This window comes from Stegostoma tigrinum, chromosome 5 (assembly GCF_030684315.1).
Source record: "Stegostoma tigrinum isolate sSteTig4 chromosome 5, sSteTig4.hap1, whole genome shotgun sequence".
In the NCBI taxonomy this organism is placed as follows: domain Eukaryota; kingdom Metazoa; phylum Chordata; class Chondrichthyes; order Orectolobiformes; family Stegostomatidae; genus Stegostoma; species Stegostoma tigrinum.
In genome coordinates, this window is record NC_081358.1 from 20,836,915 (window position 1) to 20,861,390 (window position 24,476).

A 24,476-nucleotide genomic window follows, 5' to 3' on the forward strand; every position below is an offset into this window, starting at 1 on the left:
ATGAACTGCCAGAAGAAATGGTAGAGGCAGGTACAGTTTACACCATTTAAAAGATATTTGGACGGATGCATGAGTAGACATGGTTAGAACGATATAGGCCAAATGCAGGTATATGAGACTAGTTCAGTTTGGGAAACCTGGTAAGCATGGACGAGTTGGACGAAAGGGTCTGTTTCCCTGCTGTATGACTCTATGATGCTAGGAGGGCTCCTCCCTCCAATCAATACCCAGCCCCATCTTTTCCAAGAAAGGTAAGGATGGGCAATAAATGCCTCCAGCATGCATCACCATGTCCCTTGAATGAAGAGAAAAAGACTTTATTTGCTGATTACAAATTATTTACTCGTAGTTGTGCTCATTATTATCCATAATTTTTTTTATATCTTTTTATGGAATCATAGAATCCCTAGAGTGCAGAAAGAGGTCATCAGCCCACTGAGTCTGCACCAAACCTCTAAAGAGCATCCCACACAGATCCTAATCCCCTACCCTATCCCTATAACGCCACATTTACCTTGGCCAATCCAAGCACATCCCTATACACAAAGGAAATGTAACATGGCCAGTGCACCTAACATGCACACTTTCGGACTGGAAGGAAACTAAGCACCTAACAGAAACCCATGCAGACTCCACGAACACGCAAACTCCACATACATAGTGGAATCGAACCCAAGTCCCTAGCACTGTTAAGAAAGCATTACTAACGACTTCGCCACCATGTTGCCCTAAAATCTCAGTTGGAAGTTAGCAGTGTTGGTCAGTATGGTGACTGAACCTATGATATTGGCATTATTAACTCTGAATTATAACCATCTGAACTAACCAACCATCTGTTGATTTATATATTAAGTAAATAAAAAATGTATATCTGATGAGCAGAAAAACAAAAATAGGGAATAAAATTATGTAAAAATATACAAAGAATTAATAGATAACATTCAGAGATGAAATAAATTTCATTAAAACTACAAATGCCTCAAGTCAGGGCCAAAATCAGGAACAAAAACAGGTTGCTGGAAAACCTCAGCAGGACTGGCAGCACCTGTGAAGAAAAAAATCAGAGTTGATATTTCAGGTCCGGTGACCCTTTATCAAAATTGATGGTAGCTGGGGAAGTGTTGGTTTATCTGCAGAAAATAGGGATGGGAATGGGGTAGGGAGTAAACAATACGAGAGAGCCCAAAGAGAGAAGAGAGCAGTTGAATAGACAAAGAAGTTGATAACGATCTGGCTAGGAGGGTGAATAGTTATTAATGGTGGCTGGTAGTGAACAATAGGTAGTATGTAATGACCGGCTGTATGATAGCAAGGCCTGTGTGTGGGGTGGGGGGTGCTAGGACGTGGGAGAGTTTAGGCCCTAAAATTATTGAACTCTATGAATTGAGCTTCCCTGAAACACTGCAGCAAGCTGCAGACACAGATGTTGGATGCAGAACAGTGTGGTGTGTTAAAGTGGCAGGCAACAGGTAGCTCAGGGTCTTTTTAGTGAGCAGAACATAGATGTTCTGTGAAACAGTCACCCAGTCTCCACTTTGTTTCCCCAATGTAAAGGAATACCACATTGTGAGCAACGAATGTAGTAGACTACATTCTGAGAAGTGCAAGTGAAGTGTTGCTTAACCTGGAAGGTATGTTTGTACCCTTGGATGAAGTCGAGCCACTTATCTGGAGTTTCATAGTCAATTTAGGGAAGTTATGAATGTATGCTAAGTACTATTTTGCAACGTAAGAATTTCAAAAATTTGTTGTTTTAATGTGAATTCAGTATGTTTCTTTTTCTCAAGCCGCACCTCCATTTCCTACCTACTAACCTCATCCTGCCCCCTTGACCTGTCCGTCCTCCCCGGACTGACCTATCCCCTCCCTACCTCCCCACCCATACTCTCCTCTCCACCTATCTTCTCCTCTATCCATCTTCGGTCTGCCTCACCCTCTCTCCCTATTTCTTTCAGAATCCTCTCCCCATCCCCCTTTTCTGATGAAGGGTCTAGACCCGAAACGTCCGCTTTTGTGCTCCTAAGATGCTGCTTGGCCTATTGTGTTCACCCAGCTCCACATTTTGTTATCTCGGATTCTCCAGCATCTGCAGTTCCCATTATCTCTGTTTCCTTTTTAGCTTCATTTTCTTTCTCTGTTGGTATTCCCTACTCCTACTCCCTGCTTATATTTTTGTCAAAAGTAGAAGTTTTCTTTACTTTGTGCATTGAGACTTTCACTTAGTTTTGACAAGTACTCATGGAATAATAACTGTTTATAGCACAGAAGAGGGCTTTTTGACACTTCAAATGACCACCCAACTATACTAATCCCATTTTCCAGCACTTAGCCCATAGCCAGTATGCCTTGGTATTGCAAGTGTGCACCTAAATACCTCTTAAATGTTATAAGGGCTTCTGCCTCTACCACCCTTAAAGGCAGTGATTTCCAGTACTGTATCTTCTTGTGTAAAAGTCAAGATTTTGAGGCCAGTTTTTTTTTTTGCGGCAGTAAGTAGAGGTAATCTTTTAGTTTAAGGTATTAAAATCCGCACCAGAATTTGGAAACTGCTGAACTGATGCTGACACTTACAATGGTTGCTGACCGTGGTCCTGAATTCAGAATGCAATGGCTGGCACGAGGTATCAGCCATTGCTGGTCCTGTCATTTAAAGAGAAAAGAGCATGTGTGAAAAAGACTCATTATATGGTTCCATCAAGCCTACACCAAAAACTATTACGAGGTATGTGAAAAATTGAGGATATTTTGGCCAAAAGCAAAAGGTTAACTTATAAATGCAATATATAGGAAACAATGGATTTTGCATCAAAAAGCTGGGGTCAACTGTAGCATTAGATTGACTGACTGTTACTTGAGTACATATGGTCAATTTTGATGAGTGATCACCTGTTATCTGGTAATTATGTATTCTCTGAAATCTTGATCTCTCTATCATTTGCTGGGTTTTCCTGGGTCCATTGAGATTCCAGGGAAGGGACCTTTTAATTGGACAGGTGAGACAAAGATCCAGAAGCCTCATATCCATTTCTAATGTCTCATTTGCACCAGCAGGGGAAGAACTGTTCTGAAGATGGGTGATTGGTCTCAGTGTTAACTGTTTTCTCTCCACAAATACTGCCAGACCTGCTGAGTTTCTCCAACAATTTCTGTTTTTGTTTTAGATTTCCAGCAGCTGCAATCCTTTATATAAAAATGCCCTAGTCACTTTAAAAAAAAACAGGAACTCTAATAGACATTTAGAATTTTATTTTCTTTCAATATGGCTTCAGGAGTATGTCTACAGTGGATACGGGGTGAGTTGACATGGTGAGAGGGTGGTAGGTGGGTGTAGAGTTGGCATAGATGTTATAAAGGGTCCTGTGGCTGGCTGCGGAGATCATGAGATGGCACTAAGTTGACGTTAGGGCTGTAATAGGACATGGAGGCAGGTGGTGAATGTTGATTTGCATGGAGGATACAAACAATTTTTTTAGGGTGTTTGAGGAGCCATGAGTTGGAATGGAGCATCTGAGAGGCCATTTGGGTTGGGACTATGGACATAAAGCATGGGTGAGAGGATATGAGTAATGAGAGCTAGGTCTCCTAAGTATAAGGAAACTACTTTTAAATAGCACAACTGGCAATTGGCAGCCCCAGTGACTGCTACTGTTTCATGTCAATGATGTACAGGCTTGAATCCTGTACCCACCACAGCAGTGACAATTTCATTTAGATACTTCCTGCCAAGGCAGGTGCACAGAACTTGAAAATTTCCTGACTCACTACTGGCGTCAGGAGAAAATGATTGTCCCAATATGTCCCACAACCACTGCTTTTCCATCAATCTTCATACCAGTTTTGTCTAATCTACCATCAATATGACCTGTTGCCCTGTCACTTCATTTATGCAATTTCTACTTGAGCTTATTAACATTTTGGATCTTGCATAGATTCTTTTCAATTACTGCAACCTTCAGTATACCATGGATGCCCTGCATTGTAATCTGCACATCACTGCTGATGCCTTCTAAATCTTATGAGCAGACTGCTTTTTTGAGAAGGTGTTTAGATGTATTACTTTCAGTGGTTATTTTGTTTAGAGTCTGTTTATATTTTTACATATTACATTGTATAATTTTCTTTAGACGTTTACATTGTACTCACGTGGCAGTAATTCAGTTGTTGTTTGAACATTGCTTGTGTGATGCAGAAAGCATGCGCTCAGGTTTTGTGGATCTTCATGTTTCCATGTATAAACCAATGTAATAAGCTGTGTTTTCAACTTAAGCTGTTCATACATTGTTTTATTCAGAATGCTGTTGTTTATTACTTTACTCAGAGTAGTAAGGGAATGGAACGCTTTGCCTGCGACGGTAGTAGATTCGCCAACTTAAGGTACATTTAAGTCATCATTGGACAAGCATATGGACGTACATGGAATAGTGTAGGTTAGATGGGCTTGAGATCGGTATGACAGGTCGGCACAACATCAAGGGCCAAAGGGCCTGTACTGTGCTGTAATGTTCTATAAAGAAAAATTCTAAGGGATGCTATTTGTAGTTAGCTAAAAAGGTAGTGAAAGATAGTGTCAAACTCAAAAGCCATGCGATTGTGTGAAGATAGGTGGCAAGTCAGCAGGTTGGACAAAATATACAAAGAAACAAAAAGTACTAAAAGTTTGGTAAGGAAGGGAAAATGTAGTGTACAAGAAAAAAAAGCTGAAAATATACAAAATGTTTCTTCAGCTATTTTAAACAAAAGACTTTTAAAAAGTAAGTGTTGTTCCTGTAGTAAATGAGTCTGCTGAATTAATAATGGAGGATAAAAAGATGCCAGATGAACAGAAGAGATACCTTGCACTCAGCAGCTTTTTTTTTCTGATGAAGGATCAAGGCCCGAAACATTAGCTTTTGTGCTCCTAAGATGCTGCTTGGCCTGCTGTGTTCATCTAGCCCCACACTTTGTTATTCTTAGATACCTTGCACTGTTCTTCACATGGGAGAATACAAGTAACACCCTGGAATTGCTATAAACCAGGAATTGACAGGGAGGAAGGAACTCAAGAAATTTTCAGTTATCAGTAAAGTAGTACTGAGCAAAATATTGAAACCATGAGTTGACAATCCCTGGATCCTGATGGTTTTCACCCTAGAGTTTTAAAAGTAGGTAGTGAGATAATTGATAATGCTTGTTTTGAAGAAGGGTTACTGGACTTGAAACATTAACTTTGTTTTCTGTCCATGGATGCTGCTAGACCTGCTGCATTTATCCAGCAATTGCTTTGTGTTGAAGATTTATAACATCCACAGCTGTTTTAGTTTTGTGATAATTAATGCATTGGTTTTAATTTTCTAAAACTCAGCAGATTCGGGAAAAGTTCCTTTAGATTGAAAAAATAGCTAATATAACTCGTTATTCAAAAAGGGAGGCAGGCAGAAAGCTGGAAACTACAGGACAATTAGCTTAACATCTATCAAAGGGAAAGTGTTAGAGACCATCATAAAATACATTATTACAGGGTACTTTGATAAATTCAAGGTAATCAGCTAGAGCTGACAAGATAATCATGCTCAATCAATTCATTAGAGGTCTTTGAAGAGATATCTTCTGCATTAGATAAAGGGGAACCAATGGATGTATTGTATTTATATTTCCAGAAGGCTTTAGGTAAGATGCCACATCAGAAATAATTGTGGAAAATAAAAGCCCATGATAGAGTGTGTTACATATTAGCACAGATATGACTTTTTTTCACTGAAGCAAACGATGTTAAAGGGTGATCTTAGAGGTTTATAAAATCATGAGTGGTATAGATAAGGTGAATGACAGGTGTCTTTTCCCTAGTGTGGGGTATTTCAAGAGTAGGAGGCATATTCTTTAAGGTGAGAGAAGAAACATTTTTAAAAAAAGGAATAACAACTTTTCTGCACAGAGAATATAACTGTTCATTCCACACACACACCAATGTTTAAAAGGTATTTCCATAAGTACATGAATAAGAAATGTTTTGAGCGATATGGGCCAAGTGCAACTAGATGGAACTAGTCTAGTTTGGGATTATGGTCAGTCTAGACTAGTTGGACTATAGGGCCTGTTTTGGTGTTATATAACTCCATGACTCTATGACTCTAATTTAACAGGAAGCAGACAGTGGAAATAAATGGGTCTTTTTCAGGCTGGCAGAATGTCATGTGTGGTGTGCCACAGGGATCAGTGCTGAGACCTCAAATCTGCAATTTATATAAATTATTTGGATGAAGGGATCGAAGGTATGGTAGATAAATTTGTTGATGACACAAAAATAAGTAGGAAAGTAAGCTGTGAAGAGGATGTAAGAAGCTTACAAATGATATAGATTAAGTGTGTGGACAAAGATCTTGCAAATGGAAATAATGTGGAAAAGTGTTAAATTGTCTACTTTGGCATAAAGAATAAAGAGGCGTAATGAGAGGTTGCAGAGCTCAGAGATGCAGGGAGATCTGGATGTCCTAATGCATGGATTGCAGAAGGATAGTATGCAGGTAGAGCAAATAATAGAAAAGGTAATAGAATGGTTTGTTGTGAGAGGAATTGCCTGCAAGAATAGGGAGATTATACAGCGTTTTTTTTTAAATCATTCATGGGATGAGGGCATCAGTGACTAGGCCAGCATTTGTTGCCAGCACTAATTGCCCAGAGGGCACTTAAGAGTCACCCACATTGCTGTGGGTCTGGAGTCACATGTATCCAGACCAGGTAAAGATAGCAGTTTCATTCCCTAAAGAGAATTAGTGAACCAGTTGGATTTTTTTTCCCCAGAATCAATAGTGGATTCATGGTCATCTGTTAATTCCATATTTTTACTGAATTCAAATTCCATCATCTACCATGAGAGGATTTGAACACGGGTCCCAAGAACATTACTTGGGTCTCTGGATTTACAGCCCAATGATAATACTGCTAGGCCGTCGTCTCCCCTTAGCAGGGCATTGGTAAGATCACACCTGAAATATTATAGATAGTATGTTCGTCGTACTTACAGAAGGATGTTAATGTGTTGGAAGCAGTTCAGAGAAGATTTCTTAGGCTAACACCTAAGATTAGCAGAATGCCTTTGAGGAAAGGCTAGACAGGATAGACCTGTATCCTCCGGAGTTTAGAAGAGTCAGAGGTGACTTAATTAAAGCATGTAAGTTCCTGAGGCTACTTGACTGCGTGGATGTGGGAAGGATGCTTTCTCTTATGGGAGGATCTGCAGTTAAGGGTCATAGTTTAAAAAATAAGGGGTTAAAATGCAAAAGATGTAGAATCATTAAATGTTTTTAGGACAGAGGCAGATAGGTTCTTGATTTACCAAGAGGATGAAAGATTTTTGGGGGTATGTAAGAATATGAAATTGTGGTTAAGGTCAGAGCAGCCATGATGTGATTGAATAGTGGAGCAGGCATGAGAGGCTAAATTATTGTCCTGTTGCTTCTTTGTGTGTTCATTAATTGTGCCTTAAACCAAATTAATCCTGAACTTGACACTACAGAGGTGATATGTGCTAGAAAAACAAACATTAGCTATCAGGGATGAAATAATGAATACATTTGCACCAAAACTGCATAATCACTAACGTAATGTGAAGTATACTATTTGATTTGAATATTATAGTGCTACAGCTACAGAGAAGGTGCAGAGAAAGTTCACTTTCAATATGAGAGATCTGTTCATAAGTCTGATACCAATAACTTTGGGATGTACAACACTAACAATTGCTATTCTGTTGTTGATGTACAATTGTCATTCCCACCACATTATTTTACCAAGCCTACAGCTACTGTAATTTTTTGAGAGCTGCTTATTAAGCACATCCTTTCAAATATCAAATATAATTCTTTCAAAGTAATATTTTTCCTGCCAGTTATACTGCCACATTTCAAATAGGTAGCCATCACTTCCTTAAATTCTGAAGAGTAGGTAACTGTACAGTTTGGAAAATAAAGGCTAATAGTGTGTATGGTATGTCATCAGCTTGATGTCATTCTAGCTAAAATACAACTTTTATTTCCATGGACAAATCTCCACATGAACCTTTAAAAATAGAATTTATTTCCATTTAACAGAAAGCAATTTCCTGAAAAATAGATTGTTTCTATGGAAATACTCTTGGCAGTACAGATTTTCATCTTTTGAAAGGGCTGGAGGAGACGAGTGGTAAGCAGAATAAAAGGTCAAGAAAAAAACTAAAAATAGAGACCAGAGAAATCATAAAAATATCACAGAGGATAATCAGATCAGAGAAAACACAGAAAATGACAACATAAATTGTTCTTGCACAATAGCAGAATAGCCACCACATCACAGGAGAATAATAAGACCGGCAATTAATACAGAAAAAGATGAATCGATAAAAATAAAACCTAGATAATAAATGAGACCAACAATGCAAAGACCATGATGTTCTTTTCATAGCTAACCTAATGAATGTTGCTGGGTTGTTGGAAGTAGAACAGTTAACAAAAATTGTAAAGCATTTCACAAAATAATTAACTTTCTGGGCTGAAGATAATAAAATGTGAGGCTGGATGAACACAGCAGGCCCAGCAGCATCTCAGGAGCACAAAAGCTGACGTTTCGGGCCTAGACCCTTCATCTCCAGCCTCATATTTTATTATCTTGGATTCTCCAGCATCTGCAGTTCCCATTATCACTGATACCAACTTTCTGGGCTGATTATGTTTTTGTATGGACAACGGTTATAAGAATTCTCTGTGCATTGTATACTGGAGGAGTTAATATTTTGTTGTTGCTGTGTTTGTGGTTGTAATATTTCAGTCCTGTTATGCTTCCAAATTCTTTGTGAGGGTGATGAGGGCACAGGAAGGCGGGATTTCACCCTCTCTCATAGTCTCTGGGGGTGGGGGATAAGGAGGAAAGTAGCAGTGCTGCAGTAGAAAACAGACCATAACCATCCAGAGTAAAAAGAGCACTGCAGAGAAATGAGAACAGCAAATTTCTAGGAGATTTCAGTGAGATGGAATACAATTTGAGTGAGTTAAAGGAGAATTAAACAGTTGTTTCACTTAAATGAGTAGAAGGTTGTTACAGAGCAGAATGGTGTAGTTTGTAAGAGATATGAGGTACACATTCACTTATTCACAGGAAATAGGTAACTAAATTGGATGGAGCCTGAAATTATGCTGAAAATGTCAAACTGGAAAAGGTTTTAAAATTGCATTTGAAATGATTGTTTTGTAAACCCTGTTATAATGATGGCCATTGTAAAATTGCAGTTCTTTTATGCTTTTCTATTTATTGGGGTTTTGTCAATTTTTAACTTAGAAAAAAGTTTATTTAATTAGGTCATTTGATATAGATTAGACTTGTACACTTGAGTCTAAAATAAATATTGATACCATTAATAACTTGTGTTGATACATGTTTATTAATACCCTGTGTTTGTCACTAGCTTCAAGGTGATATCCTAATTCTAATTCTCTTTTGAATTAAAAAAGAGCCTCTAAGATTTAGCTAATTCTGGTGACAACAGTAAGTAATTGTATGTAAGAGGCTTCTTTATTATCTTTTAAACCTTGTTAGTTCTTTATTTCAGATTAATGTCACTTTGTCAGGACATTATAGTTCAGCTCTTTTGAATTTTAAGCAGCCACAGTTTATGTACGTGGTAGTCGAACGTGCAGATTCTAATGTTGTAGTTTCATGATTCTTATACACGTTTGTGATTCAGTTAGTGAATGAGAAGCTAAATGCAATTCTTAATGATTTTAATAAACATTGTTTGTGCATATTTAGTCACTCCTGAGGGTAGTATGAAGCATTCACACATTGTGGAATAGAAATTACAGGCAGACAGGTTTCCTTCCCTGAAAGGTATCAATCTAGACTAAACAGTTGCAAAGGGTAGTTCGGTGGCTATACTTGGAGTTTTATAAGTACTGTACCAGCTTTCCAAATCTCAAACTACAGGGAAGAACATGATAGAAGTCAGGCCTGTCAGCAGATGGAGCGTTTCCATGGGGACTGCTCACATTAACATCTGAAAGACTGGCCAAGAGTGACAATGGTATGAAAGCAAATTGTGACCTGGGTTAGGATTAGAGGATAGAAGTGAAAAAGATGTTAATCTCATAAATAGATGCAGATTGTGTCTCAATTAAATTGTAGTGTTACTGATCATTTACTTATATTTTAAAAAATTAATGTTCTTTTAAGAGGGCACTTCTTAATGTTTATGGAATAAGTACAGATTATAAAATGTAATATTTTTAGAGGGTTATATCAAAATCTTTCCATTTATTTAATGAAGTCCAGTGATTGTAACGGTGCTTGTGTTTTGGTAAGAAGTCACAGACATTTATTTCTCCATTCCAAGTGAAACATGCCAATAATTATAGATAAGAAGCAATGCTGTTGATTTTCATTGGCTTTGCTTGCAGTTAAATAAATCATAATAATCTCAAGGTGGGATCAGAAGTTATCATTGTCCCAGTTACATGGCTGGTTCTCTATTGAATGGGGCTAACCAATGAGTGTTCAATTTCCTTTTTCTGAAGAAACGCATAGACCCAAAACGTCAGTTTTCCTCCTTCTCTGATGCTGCTTGACCTGTTATGTTCATCTAGCTTTACACCTTGTTGTCTCAGTGTTCAAAATTTGGCCTGTTTCAGAGTGATTTGTTTTTCAATGGAAATCGGGGTACTATGTTGAAAATATGATCCTGTTTGTCATTTTAAATCTGAATTGCTTGGAACTTGCTTTGTGTTGGTCTCCAGATCAGTTCAACAGGCTATGGAACTGAAGAGGCTTTCCAAAAATAAGTATCAGATTGTCTTAATTTGTAATCACTAATCATAGCAATTTTAAAAAAAACTGGGTTGCTGCCCAGAATCCCACACTCGACAATCATGACTGTTCCTGCCCAATCCCTGCAGCTTATTTGTCTGGTCGCTGTTCCAGCCCATTCTTGAGGCCTCGGTTTAGCAGACTGCACAAGGAGCTGCAGCTGTTCTGTCTAATTTAAGATAAATTGTAGTCTCAGTTCTGGGATGTAGGAGGTCTGCTTCATCACTGTTTGACCAGCTCACCCAAACTCCAGATTCATCCATATCTCATACATATAAGACAGTTCATACTTTCCAAATTTCTATCACCATACACTATACAAATTGCAGTATGGGGATGCTGTAAAAAAGAATCAATTTTTGCCTAAACAATATAGCACAACAAATAATTATATTTTCAGTTAATGTGATGCTAAATATTATTTTTTGTACCATGTCTTTTTTGAAAGTAGGATTTTAAAAATTAGAAAATGCACTTAATGTTTTATATAAGATACTTTTGCATTCGAAAGTTTATATAAGCCACTGAAAAGTTGATATCATCATTTTACTAACCAAAGAAAATTGACAGTGAAAACCTTGTACACAACCTAGATAATGTGGGTAAATACAATAAGTAACTAAGGAAAAAAGACATCTTTGTAGAATCTTGGATCAAAATTGTGTATTTTTTAATAAGTTCCTGATTTTTTAAAAAAAATCCTTCTAAAAATCAAGTGGCCTGATTAGTGCCTAAAATGGACTGTATGATTTTAAACTTAAGTGCTGAAAAATTGTTACTTTTTATTTTATTTCAAATGGAACCATGTAAAACATTATGAGCTGCTGCTTTCGTCTGCAATAAGTACATGCCATATTGATCATCCTGGAATGCAAAGATAACTCCCAACTTGTATTTTTACTTCTGTCCCTTCACATCCAAAATAAGTGCAAGGAGCTCACGGCACTTTTATACTTTGAAACCTATCTGTTCATTTGCATGTGTCAGTATCCTCCCTCCCACAAACCCAGTGGGCCAACCATCCTCTAAACTTCCCTGTTGTCATACCTGTGAATTTGCATCTTTCTTTAATTTTGCTTCTGTCTCTGCTGTGCCCTCTGTAAGCTCATTTTGGCCTTCAGGTCCACATCCTGTTCCCCCAAACCGATTTCCACACTAAACTGTTAATCAACAAACTTCTCCTTCTGGTCCTCATGTTAGCCAAAATCCTTAGCAGTCCCTGTCTCAAGATGTTTTCCCTCTATCCTTTAAATCTGCCTTCATGTCCAATTCATTGATTTATTTTAAAATAAAACCAGGCTGGATTCCCAATATCCTTGCAAATAACTGCCCTATGTCTGACCTCACAAATTTTCTCCAAATTATTTGAGTATGGTATCACCTTTTGAATCCATGTTCATTTGTTATCAAAGTCTGACATGATATCCAAGGTGACTGTGGTACATATTCAATCTTCAAACTATTTGCAGCTTTTGACATGGTTGATCACATCCAGTGTCATCCCGTTGCTTGGATTACACTCTCCTGGTTCCATTCTTATTTAATTTTAGCCACAGTATCACTTGCACTGGTGTCTTTTGCCACCTCTAAACCTGTACCTGTGATATCCCACAAGGATCAATCATTGGTTCCTTCCTATTTCTCGCTTACATCATTTGAAAGATTTGGAATCCTATTGAAAACTGTGAGAAGGACTGTGTGGAACTCAAAGGACTTTGATATGTTGATACAGTGGGTAGATAGGTGGCAGCTGAGGTTCAATGCAGAGAAGTATAAGATAATGCACTTTGGAGAGAAGAATATTGGAAAACAAAAAATAGGAGATACAGTTCTAACGGGGGTATAGAACAGGGACATAAATGTGTACATACACAGATCTGAAAGGTGGCAGGGCAGGTGGAGAAAGCAGTTAAGTGTACAGTATTCTCACCTTTTTATAATATGGGCATAGATTACAAGAGTGAGGTGCCATTTGCTTGTACAAGATACTTGTTAGTCCTTGGTTGGAGTTTGGAGTAGAGGTGCTACATTTCTGAAAAGGTGTGTACACATTGAACATAGTGCTGACGGAATTTACAGAAGAAATGGTTCCAGAAATGACAAATTTCAGTAGTGAGGACAGATTGAAGAAATTAGGACTGTTCTCCTTGAAGAGAAGATGGCTAAGAGGAGATATATTAGAGGTTTCCAAAATCATGAGTGGGCCAGATAGTGTAGATAGGGAGAAGTTGTTCCCACTTGTGAAAGTAAAAAGAATGAAAGGGCATAGATTAAAGTGATGTGTGAACGAAGCATGGATAATGTTTCCTACAGCAAGTAGGTAGGGTATGGAATGCACTGCCTGGCATTAGGTAATAGAACCAGTGCAGGCACAATGGGCCAATGGCCTCTTTCTGGACCGTAACAATTCTGAGAAAAACACAGCATTAGTTTCACATAAATGTTGACAACACTCATTTCTGCTTTCTCTTTACCTCCTTTAACTCCACCTGAGTGCAAAATTATCACAGTACTTATATAGCATTCCCTCAATACTGGATGAACTAGGATATCTCCAAATAAATATTCAAAAGACTGAAGCCATTGTTTTCAGATCCTGATCCAAACTCTGTTTTCTACCTAGGGTTACTGATTCTATCTCTTACACTGGCAGTAGTCTGAAATTAGAACAGCCTGTTTGGTGTCATCTTGGTGTCACATTTAACTGAGAAATGAACTTCCGACAGCATATTTCTGCCATTGCTTTGATCACCTATTTCCACCTTTTTGGAGCATTGGTCAACTTCACAATTGTCTTCATTTATTTCCTGCTAAATCCTCATTTATATATCAATTATCACTGGAGTTGACTGCTGCAGTGCATTCCTGGCTGTCTCCCACAATCTAATCTCTAAATTTGGGGTCACTCCAAAACTCTGCTGTCTGTAGTTTAAATCATACCAAGTTCCACTCACCTTTCTCACGCCCTTTTACAGTGGCTTCTGGTCAAGCAACTTGTTGATTTTAAAATTCTAATTCTCTTTTCACGTCTCTGTATGAACTCCTATACCCTTATCTCCCCCAGTTCCCAAATCCCTTCTGATATCTGCCCTCGTAATTTTACACACTTGAGTAACCTCCCTTTGGATCCTACAATTCAAGCTCTTAAATCCATCCTTCTGCCTCTCTACTAGGCTTTCCTCTTTAAATACCTTTAAAACCTATCAGTTGAGAACACCTTTGGTTAACTAATCTAATATTTTCTTCTGTGACTAGCTGTCACATTTTGTGTTATAACATTCCTGTAAAGCACCTCAGAAAATTTTAAGCTTAAAGCCCAATACATATGCTGTTCCTCCTGTACATGTGCTTCTAGGTTTCTTCATTTGCTATTTTCTATGAAGGAATTAGACTTTTTTTGTGCTGCACAAGTAAGTAAAGATTTCTGTGCAGAGAAATTGGGTGTCTGTTTGCAAATGCAACATCAAAAGAACCCTTTATCTATTTTACGAAGGGTGAGAAGAAAAGCTTGAGTAAATCTCAATGGTTTCACATTCCTAAATTTAAAGTTCTCGTCGTTGTTTGCAAAGCACTCCATGGCCTCTAACTGTAACCTCCCCTAACCCCACAACCTTCAGATAATTTCCACTCAAATTTGGAATTTGAGTGCCCTGATTTTAATTTACAGCAACCATTGACAGTTGTACATTCAACTGCCAAAGCCCTAGCTCTGAAATTCCTTACCTAAATATCACCACTTCTCTAGCTTTCTTTCCACTTTTAAAACACTTGTTCAGATGTGTACCTCTTGAGCTGAAATTTTGGTCATCTGCCTAATGTTGCTTTGTGTGGCTCAGTGTCACATTTTGTTTGCTAATGCTTCTGCCTAAGAATCTGGAATGTTTTACTATGTTAAAGATACTATTTAAGTAAAATTTGTTGTTGTTGTTGTTGTTGATGTGAATTACTTTTGTCCTGATGCCAGCTCATTTTACTATTGGAGAAATCGGATCCCAGAATGAAATCAGGCTTGATATGTTATTTAGCGTGGTTTTCACTCACTGAAATATAGGTACACAAGGCTGTAGATTTTCTTCACCAATAAAACACAAGTTATAACAGCCCTTTTCATAATTCTTATGGAATCCTTTTCAAGAAAAGGACTCCCAACCTGTTCAACCTGTCCTGATTTGTTATCATCCTCAAATTGTAGTCCCAATTCCCAAGTTCAAACTGCTTATGTAAATGCTGGGTAATAGTGGCAGTAAAATCTCCTGAGAAATAACACTTCCCACCTTTTACAAGTTTGCTTAACTGCATTTTAATTCCTACCCTAGGATTTCTGTTGTGTAGCTAGCCTATTTCTCATTCTGTTCCCTGTCTTCCGAGTCTACTGATTTTGGCCTTAGTCATGTAAGTTGATCACTATTGGGCTAGGAATCTCTGGTCATTCTTACCCAATTTGGTTTATATGTGACTCCAGATCCACGCTAATGTGGTTGCTGTCTAACTGCACTGTGAAATTGCCCACTATATGGTATTTTAACAAATGTCTTTTGAAATACAAATATTATACCTTCCAACAGTACAATTGTCTACCTTTTTCAAAGAAGATTGGCCACGCATGTTTTACCAATTACTCTGTAATATATTTCAGTTTCAAGTTTTATTTTTCTGTTACATCTCTGAGTAAAGATTCCATTGTCTTGTGTACCATAAAGATTAAGTTAATTTGTCTATAGTTCCCTGGTCTTATTCCTATTCTACATTTGATATTGGAATAGAATAACATTAAATCTCTGCCTGCTTTTTGGCACTTTTTACTGTTCTACTGAGTATTTATCGAGACATAATAGTATTTCTGTTGTCTCTTTCCCAACTTGTACTTTGCATTAATTTTTTTAGCAAATTAATTTCCTGTCATATTTCATTTTTTTCATATCTTTGTGATCTATTTTAACATCGTACCCATCATGCAAGCCTTCCTGGCTACCAGGGACAATAGCATAGTCCTCATGTTACTGGACTAGTAATTCTAGTCCTGGATTTGTTATTCAGAAATAGAGAGTCTAGGAACCAACAGGGAAGCTTAAGAATTTAAATTCATTTAGTTAAATAAATCTCCAATAAAAAGCAATATATCAGTAATGAGTATACAAGCCTAAGCATTGCTGTAAATCCTCTTCTAGTTGTCTTGCTTTAAAAAATAAAATCTGTCAGGCCTATATTTGACTCCAGACCCACAACAATAGCCTAGTAAGACACTCAGTTGTATGAATTGCCATGAATGAACATAATAAAAATAATCCTGTTCTGAGGAAGGGTCACCGGACCCAAAACGTGAACTCTGTTTTCTCCTCCACAGATGCTGCCAGACCTGCTGAGCTTTTCCAGCAATTTTGTTCTTGTTCATAATAAAAATAAAACTGGATGGATTAACTGGCATCAACCTCAGCACCAAACAAGGCAAAAGCATACTCGGCACAGACAACTCTGCAAAGGCTACTTTGCTAACAACTGGAGGATTGTGCCATAATTGGGACCAATGTCCCACAAACTAATCAAGCAGTAATGTGGTATTATCATCCCCATAAAGCCATGATTTTTAGACAATATCCCAGACACCTCCATCAACACCCTGTCTACGTCCTGTCTCAAGGGAAGGCCAGAGCCCCCAGAGATCATTGAACATTGGGAGGGATTGGCCCTCAACATATGTTTCATGAGATCCAAAGTCAGTGTAACCAGATCAAACTGCCTGCTACATAACACTTACCACCCTCCTTCAGCTGCTGAATTTGTACTGCCTATGTTGAACTTTGCTTGGAAGAAGCACTGAGGGTAACTAGAGCACGTGGTTTAAATGAGAGTCTTCAATTTTCAGCTCCAAGAATGTCTTAGTAGCATCAAGCTATTGACTTGGCTGACAGCAGTTCTGAAGAATGTAACTGCCAGACTAGGCTTGCAGCAGGTGGTGAGAGAAACAATATAAGGGAAAAACATATTTGACCCCCTCTTTACCAATCTGCTTTTCTCAAAATGCATTTAATCCATAATTGTATTATCAAGAGTTACCAAATTATATTTTCACAATAAGGATATAGTTACAGACAAAGGACAGATGGTAGCTTTTTGACTAATTGCAACAAAATGTGTTCCAAAGAACTGTTTTAACCCTGTGAGTGTTATTACTTTAAATTTAAAGAATAAACACGTATTTTCTCAGTAGCCAAAATGTAATCACAAAAGCTTGCACTTCCTCAGGCACACAAGACACACAAGCAAGAAAAATTGTAACAAAAGATGTAAAATTTTAAAGAGTGCAGTTAGTTCTGAAGATGGTAGCTGTAAATGTCCTATTGATTTCCACTCCTTTCACTGAATGGAGGTTAGTTGTTTTCTCCTGATGAATGTAGGTTTACCCATGAAATGGGAGCTTCCCATGAAATGGGAGCTTTCTGGCTTTGCTGCAGTCGAAGTTATAGTTGAGCCCTGTGGTGAAGATATAGGCAGCAGATTTTTAAAAATGCCTAACTTCTGTTCATTTGGTGAATTCCTCAGCAGTATTATTCCTTTTCAGGACAGAATCTTTTAATATAACTCTGTCCCTGGGCTGCTCGGTATCACTTGATACGGTGTTTCTTACCCAAAATTGGATTTTGGTAAACAGTCCCTGCATCCATTCCTATTGCCCACACAATGAGTTCTGATGACTTTAGCATGGGCATAAAATGATTTGTTTCTTGGCTATTTGCATCTCATTGTGAATGAATTTCCTTCACACATTTTGTAGACAACGTCTACCTGGTTCTGGACTTAGTGTTTACAGAAAGTGAAATATATACTAAAATCTAATGTTAACTCGACACCGAGAGTTCTAATGTATCTTCAAGATATCTACTTACTACCTGAGCCAGTTTCATGTCTTTGCAGAGATGGTTGGGGGTGTGGGGATATCACTCCTCCATCTGTAAAGGTAACTTGTCCATTTTCATCATACTTTTTTAAAGTAATGTCCTTCCTTATTTCCAAAAACTCAGAGTCATAACTATGTAGGCATAATACCTTTCATCATGTTGTGTAAGTTCAGAAATCACATGATACCAGGTTATAGTCCAACAGTTTGTTCAAAAACATAAGCAACAAAAACCAGACCATATAAATTCAAACGAGCACAAGACAACAGTGCTTCACAGGAGGCTCCACAGCACTGAAGATGTCACCTAGTAAGGAGATGAAACGTTTGCTATCAAACTTCCCAGCTCAACGAACACACCAACATCTGTAACCAGCACCCGAGCTACAAATCTTCACTCAAGCCCTGAGCATAAGTTTTTGGAGCCTAGCCCTTTCGTCAGGTGAAGTGAGAAAGAAGCATGCGGAGCACAGATTTTACGAGTAAAAGATCAAAGAGGCACACAACTGATGAGCCTTTGATCTTTTAGTTATAAATTCTGTGTCCTTTCTCACTTCACCTGACGGAGGGGCTACGCACCAAAAGCTTGTGTTTTCAAATAAACCTGTTGGAGTATAACCTGGTGTCATGTGATTTCTGACCTTGTCCATCTCAGACCAACACTGGCAGCTCGCTATCATGTTGTATGGCACAACCTTCAAGAGTACGTCAAAACTGGATATCTCTGAAGTAATGTTTTGGATCAGCAGTGGCAGCCAAAGGTATTCAATCATGATCTGTGACCCCATGGTCCAGCTTGTCCCTCTCACTATCATTGCCACCAGGACAGGGGAACCAGTCATAATTCAGTCGGGAATTTACATGTTCGTGCCAATGAGTAAGCATCCATAAAATTGAGATGCTAACATGAAGGTTCAAGATAGAGCTACATGCATACTAAACAATGGAAGCAGTGTGTTGCGTACAGCAATTAGCAATCCTGAACTAACAGTTCAGATCAAAGCTCTGCGGACCTTTCATATTCAGTCATACATAGTGGCATATTATTTATTTACCGGGGGAGTTGGTTCCATCATCATCCTCACTGGTGGTGGATCTGGGCACAAGTGCAAAAGACAAGGTTGGAGCATTACGACCATGTTTGGTCAAAAGTGCAGACTGAATGATCCATCTCGGCTTCCTCCTGCGTCATCACAAGTGCCAGTCTTCAGACTATTCAGTTTACTCCACGTGGTATTGCAAGAGTGCTAAGCACGCTGAGCCCTAACATACCTGCTTCAATGGTGAAGATTTATGCTTCAGAAGTAGCCATGTCTCTCATTAAGCTGTTCCAGTATAAGTAAAACATTTGGACAATGAATTGGCAAATTGCTTGGGTATGTCATGTCAGCAAAAGCAAGACAAATCCAATATAGAACCAGTCAAGCCCCAACAATCCAATCTTAATCATTAGCATTATAGACATTGTAAACAGTGCAGTCAATAGCAGTTACTCTCCAATAACTTGCTCACTGATGCCCAGGTGAACTTAGCTGCCTTTCTAATTATAGTTATTTTTAATCAATCTGTTTATACATGTAATGACACCTCTGGAGCAGATGAAACATGAACACAGGTCTTCTGGCCCAGACCTAGGGACACAACCACCACATCACAAGAACCCCCTAATCTCAATATTTAGATTAGATTCCCTACAATGTGAAAACAGGCCCTTCGGCCCAACAAGTCCACTCCACCCCTTGAAGCATCCTACCCAAACCCATCTCCCTATAACCCACGCGCCCCTGAACACTACGGGCAATTTAGCATGGCCAATCCACCTAGTCTGCACATCCTTGGACTGTGGCAGGAAATCAGAGCACCCGGAGGAAACCCACACAGACACGGGGAGAGTGTGCAAACTCCACACAGACAGTCACCCAAGGCTGGAATCGAACCCGGGTCCCTGGTGCTGTGAGGCTGCAGTGCTAACCACTGAGCCACTGTGCCACCCCAATTTAGACTTGGTTCACACATAGGATCCAACTTTATCTGGTGCTCACCTCTGCCCCACCCTCTCCAAAAATGTCTAATCTAGGCCAGATCATGGAATCAGCAAGCTAGGACATTTTCAGACTTGTACTTTCCACCATCGTAGTAAAGTGCTGATGATTACACAATATTCAGTACCATTCAAAACCCTTGGATACTGAAGTAGCTGTTCCTGTATGCAGCAAGACCTGCATGATATACAGACATGGACCAAGGAATAGTAACCTTTTTGTCACATAAGTACCAGCCAATGACAGTCTCCATAAGAAAACATCTAACCACTATCCCTTCAATCTCATTCATAGTTAATTCACTATTACTATCCTGGGGAGATCACCATTGCCCTGAAACTTTACTATATCATAACTGCTTTGGCAAGACAGAAGCAGTGCTAAACATGGTGGTGAGTGACACACATAACTCCCCAAAGCCTTTCCACCGTATGAAACTTTCAGGGAAGCAGTAGTATTCGCTTTGCATTTCTTCGATGAGTACAGCTCCAGCAGTAGTCAAGAGACTTTGCATCTATCCAGTACAAGACAGTCAGCTTTATTGGCTCCTTTAATATTTACTCCCATAACCACCACTATACTTTGAATAACAAGGTGTAGAGCTGGATGAACACAGCAGGCCAAGCAGCATCAGAGGAGCAGGAAGGCTGACGTTTCGGATCTAAACCACTATACTTTGACTGCAGTGTGTACCATTTCGAAGATGCACAGCTTAGAAAGGGTTCCTTGACAGCAAATTTCAAATTCGCAACCTCCACCACCCTAGAAGGAGAAAAATAAAGACATGTGGGGGCATAACCAACTGCAAGCTTTTCAATTAAGTCATGTCAACTTGGTATTGAAATTATATTGCCATTCCTCCAATATGAGTGTGCTAAATCTTAGAACGTGCTATGGATGTACCTAAATCCTACTTCACACGTATTCTTTTGGTAAGGTACAAGATATTAAAATCAGCATGTAAGCCTGAAAATTATATATAATTTTTAACTCCTTTAGACAATCATTATTTACTACTTAATGTGACCTGAAGTAACAAGGTCATTGAATTCTTGGACTTACCTAGGTTTGAAAACAAAAATATATAAGCATGTTTTCTATTTTCGATTATGTAGCGAGTCCTATCTACAAATATGATATTTGATGCACTTGAAGCCAAAATTTTAAAACGCTTTTGACTTTCTAGGTTGTTTGCCGGTACGGTTGAAGTCATTTGCTGTTGTAAGTGATGGACTTACGATGTTCCTGCTTAATTACTAATCATGAACTCCCATTCCTAACAACTGAGTACATTGTTGCTAGTTTAATTAAGATCATCTTACTTTTCCAATTAATGAAAAATTCCCTCCATACTTCTGACATCTGACTGAATTTTCTCAATGTTCCTGAAGTGATGGTAAATTTTGCGCAAACTGACCAGATACTGTGTGCATCAGTCACTGTTAGTTATTGGAAATTCCTGTTTATAATTTGAACTGCTTCGAGTAAGTGACATGCTAGTTTACCAATCCTGAATCAGGTATATAGATATAATTTTTAAATAATTAGAAATATTGTTCCATTTTTTCTCATTTCTTGTTTTTATTCTGGTTTTCTTTTTTTCAGACATAGCTGATAAGTGGATTTATCATGATTGCAACTGGGGGGCTTCTTCGTATTTCAGCCAGAAGACAAGATTCGTTTCGATCACGTAATCGTGTTAATAAACGCAAAAAGAAAGCAAAAAAGAAATGCAAGAGTGATGTAGTAGTGGTTAAAGGCAAATTGAAGCTGTTCTCCATTTCTGGACTGATTGCTGCATTTGGAATCCTTGTACTATTAGTGGGAATAGCAATGACAGTGATGGGCTACTGGCCTAAAGGCACTGACATTTTTGAAACTATTAAGGTCCAATCAAATGATACTACAAATAGCACCGTTTTAGAAATGACAACATTGGAGATTATTTCTAAATTTTTAGCAAGCTATTTGCATTCTGAGAAACTCAAGGTTTTAGGACCCCTTATTATGGGAATTGGTATCTTTTTGTTCATCTGTGCCAATACGGTTCTTCATGAAAATAGAGACAAAAAAACCAAAATAATTAATATACGAGATATCTATTCTACAGTTATAGATGTACACAATTTGAGGACAAAAGATTGTGGGCCACTTAATGGTTTTGTCAACTATGTACAATCCAAAAGCATGGATAATCTCAAATCTTCTGATTCTTTCTGTGCAGCAATGTTGGCCAAAAGTACCTTGCGGACACCTGTTGGTAATGCTGTAAAGCCAATGGATCCAAAAGAAAATGTGGGTAAAAAGCATTGCGATTTTGTGGCAAACTTGCAGCAACAAATCCCCAAAGATAGAAAGACATCTGATACTGTTTACAGTATTTGCAGAGACCAAATCAGAGTAAATGATAGAATTCAAATGCCCCAGATGTGTGGGACTAAGTCAATTGTTACTTCTTCCATTAATGCATTCACACTGCCCATCATCAAACTGAACAACTGTGTCTTGGAAGAGGGTGCTACCAGATATAGTAACAATGAGAATGAAGCACAAACATCAGAAATATGTAATGAAACTCAACAAGAATTTGAACGTTTTGCTTCTGATCAAATGGGAAGTATTGAATCCATTTCAGCGGATGTAACCATGGGAAGTGATCACCATGGAGATGATAACCAGGACATAGAGACAGAGACTTCAAATACATTTAGGTTAAATGACAACCAGTTGGTATCCAGCAAAATTTCCCAACAACCCTCTGCCCAAGTGTCCCAGGTTTCTCCAATTCCATTTCAGAGAACAGAATCCAGTCTTTCTCTCCATACTTTGTCAGTTCACTCTAAACTTACGAATCTTGATGACTATCCTGCCACATCCACAGTGCAGGATGAGGAGAAAGATCCAAATTGTGCACATTTAGTTTGCACCAGCAGTAAGGGCTATGTAACATTGAGTAATGAGGACTGTCTTCAGTCTGCTCCTGTGCTATCAGAAGCCATAGCTACATCTGGTGATGATTGTACAGAGAATCTTCATAGAGATACCATACGAGAAGGTACAATGCCAATCAATGAACAAAAGATGGACAAACCTCAAAGGTGTGTGCAAAGACAGTACACAAAGAGAGAGAAATTGCTCATGATTTCTGGTTCCCACAATACTCTTAGAATGGAAAATGTTGAAATTGATAGTAATTCGTAATTATATACCATACGATGTAATCATATATAGTTGGGTTCAGAGATGCAAAGGTGCGGTAAAAGCTATAACAAATGAAAATAATATGTCGCTTTTCTGTAGTTATTCATGATTACTGAATGTCAGCCAAGCTCCACAGACTTCTAGAACATTGCAGTGGAACTAAACATCCAGTTTCTTTAGTTGCTTCCAAACATGATTGCGTCAGCCATTGAGTGGCAATTGTTAATCTTGGTTAAACACCAATTTAAACGTTTTAATATAATCAGTTATTTGTTAACAGCTTGTGAAAATTAAACATCAGACATCCTAGGATTGTAAGTTTACAGTTTGGAACCATCAAAATAAGCCAACTAATATACTGAATTCTATATTCTGACAAATCAAAGGATGTATAGATATCTTGTATAAGCACATAATGCACTAAAACACGCAAAAATGTGATATTGAAAAATGTTCAGTGTATCATTTCATAATTAAATGAAAGAAATTATTTGCATATGTGGTCACTAATAGAGGTCTAATGAAATAATAATTATTTCTGTAATCCTGCATTCTGTATTATACCTCATTACCTGTGTTTTCTAAATTGTTACCTAATGTTCTAGAATTGTATTGTTTTTTCATTTGAGTTTCCCTTTAGAGCAACCTTCATGCATTTTTATCGTCACAGTTGTCTGTTTTTCCAAAGGATTTATCAGGTAAGTGTCCAAGTCCTATACCTCATTACATACATTTGACTTCACAGTTATGTAAGGAAAGATGTAATAAAAAAGAAACATTTTGTCCATCAAGTGCACTTTTGTGAAAGGAGTGTAATAGGGTCATCATGGACTTCCCTGGAGTTAGGTTGAAATATATTTATATTTATGAACAAATGAATCTATGTATTATGTATTTATTTTCACTTGCATTATGTAGTGAGTAACACAGTAAAGTACGGGGCAAAGCTTCAACAGTTTTCACAATCGCATACCATTTTGAATAGTTTAAGAATAACATGGATGTAAGATATAATTGAAAGAAGAGCCCTGACCTCTGAGCTGGCTCACCAACAACACCTGCGCCGCCACCCCTCCTCCACCAGGCATACCAATGTAGGAGTCGCTACTGTTTAGGTATCATCCTTTTGCCACCGTTCGAACCTCACTGTAGCTGGGTCCCACGCTGAACCCACACTTGTCCCGCAACCAGGATTCACCGGCTCCACTGCCACCTTGATGCCAGGAGTGCCAGCTCCAGACATGCCATGCTGCTGCCACTGCAGCCACCACCTCACCAATGCTAGGAGTCGTCACGCTGTGCCTACTACCTCCAGGAGTCACTGGCTCTGCTGCCAGACCAGGCCACCATCGCCATCTCACCAAGAGTCCCACTCTGGCTGCTCTCCTCCGAGATCTTGCCTTGCCAGCACTACCATCTTAAAAAATCCATTGCCGCCAATCACTAGAGGAGCTTTGCTACCGCCAGCCCTGAATGCCGGGAGGACATCCCAGCTGCCATCACTTCCAGTCGCCATGAGCCATGTTCCCAAC

At 38.5% G+C, this 24,476-nt stretch overlaps 1 protein-coding gene across 6 annotated transcripts in view; it reads left to right on the forward strand.

Annotated features, from left to right (window-relative positions):
* The window catches only part of tmem200ca (transmembrane protein 200C, genome duplicate a), a 41,070-nt gene extending 17,630 nt beyond the window's left edge, over positions 1 to 23,440 (forward strand). For 5 of the 6 annotated variants that reach the window (XM_048528458.2, XM_048528456.2, XM_048528454.2 and 2 more), the window contains one exon: positions 21,349 to 23,440. In XM_048528458.2, coding sequence (XP_048384415.1) covers positions 21,373 to 22,944 — 1,572 coding nt within the window. In that variant the 5' untranslated portion in view covers positions 21,349 to 21,372 and the 3' untranslated portion in view covers positions 22,945 to 23,440. Of the gene's footprint in view, positions 1 to 20,494; positions 20,965 to 21,348 lie in introns of those variants that run through there. The other variant, XM_059645849.1, reaches the window with a different exon arrangement.
* The last annotated feature ends 1,036 nt before the right edge of the window (positions 23,441 to 24,476 follow it).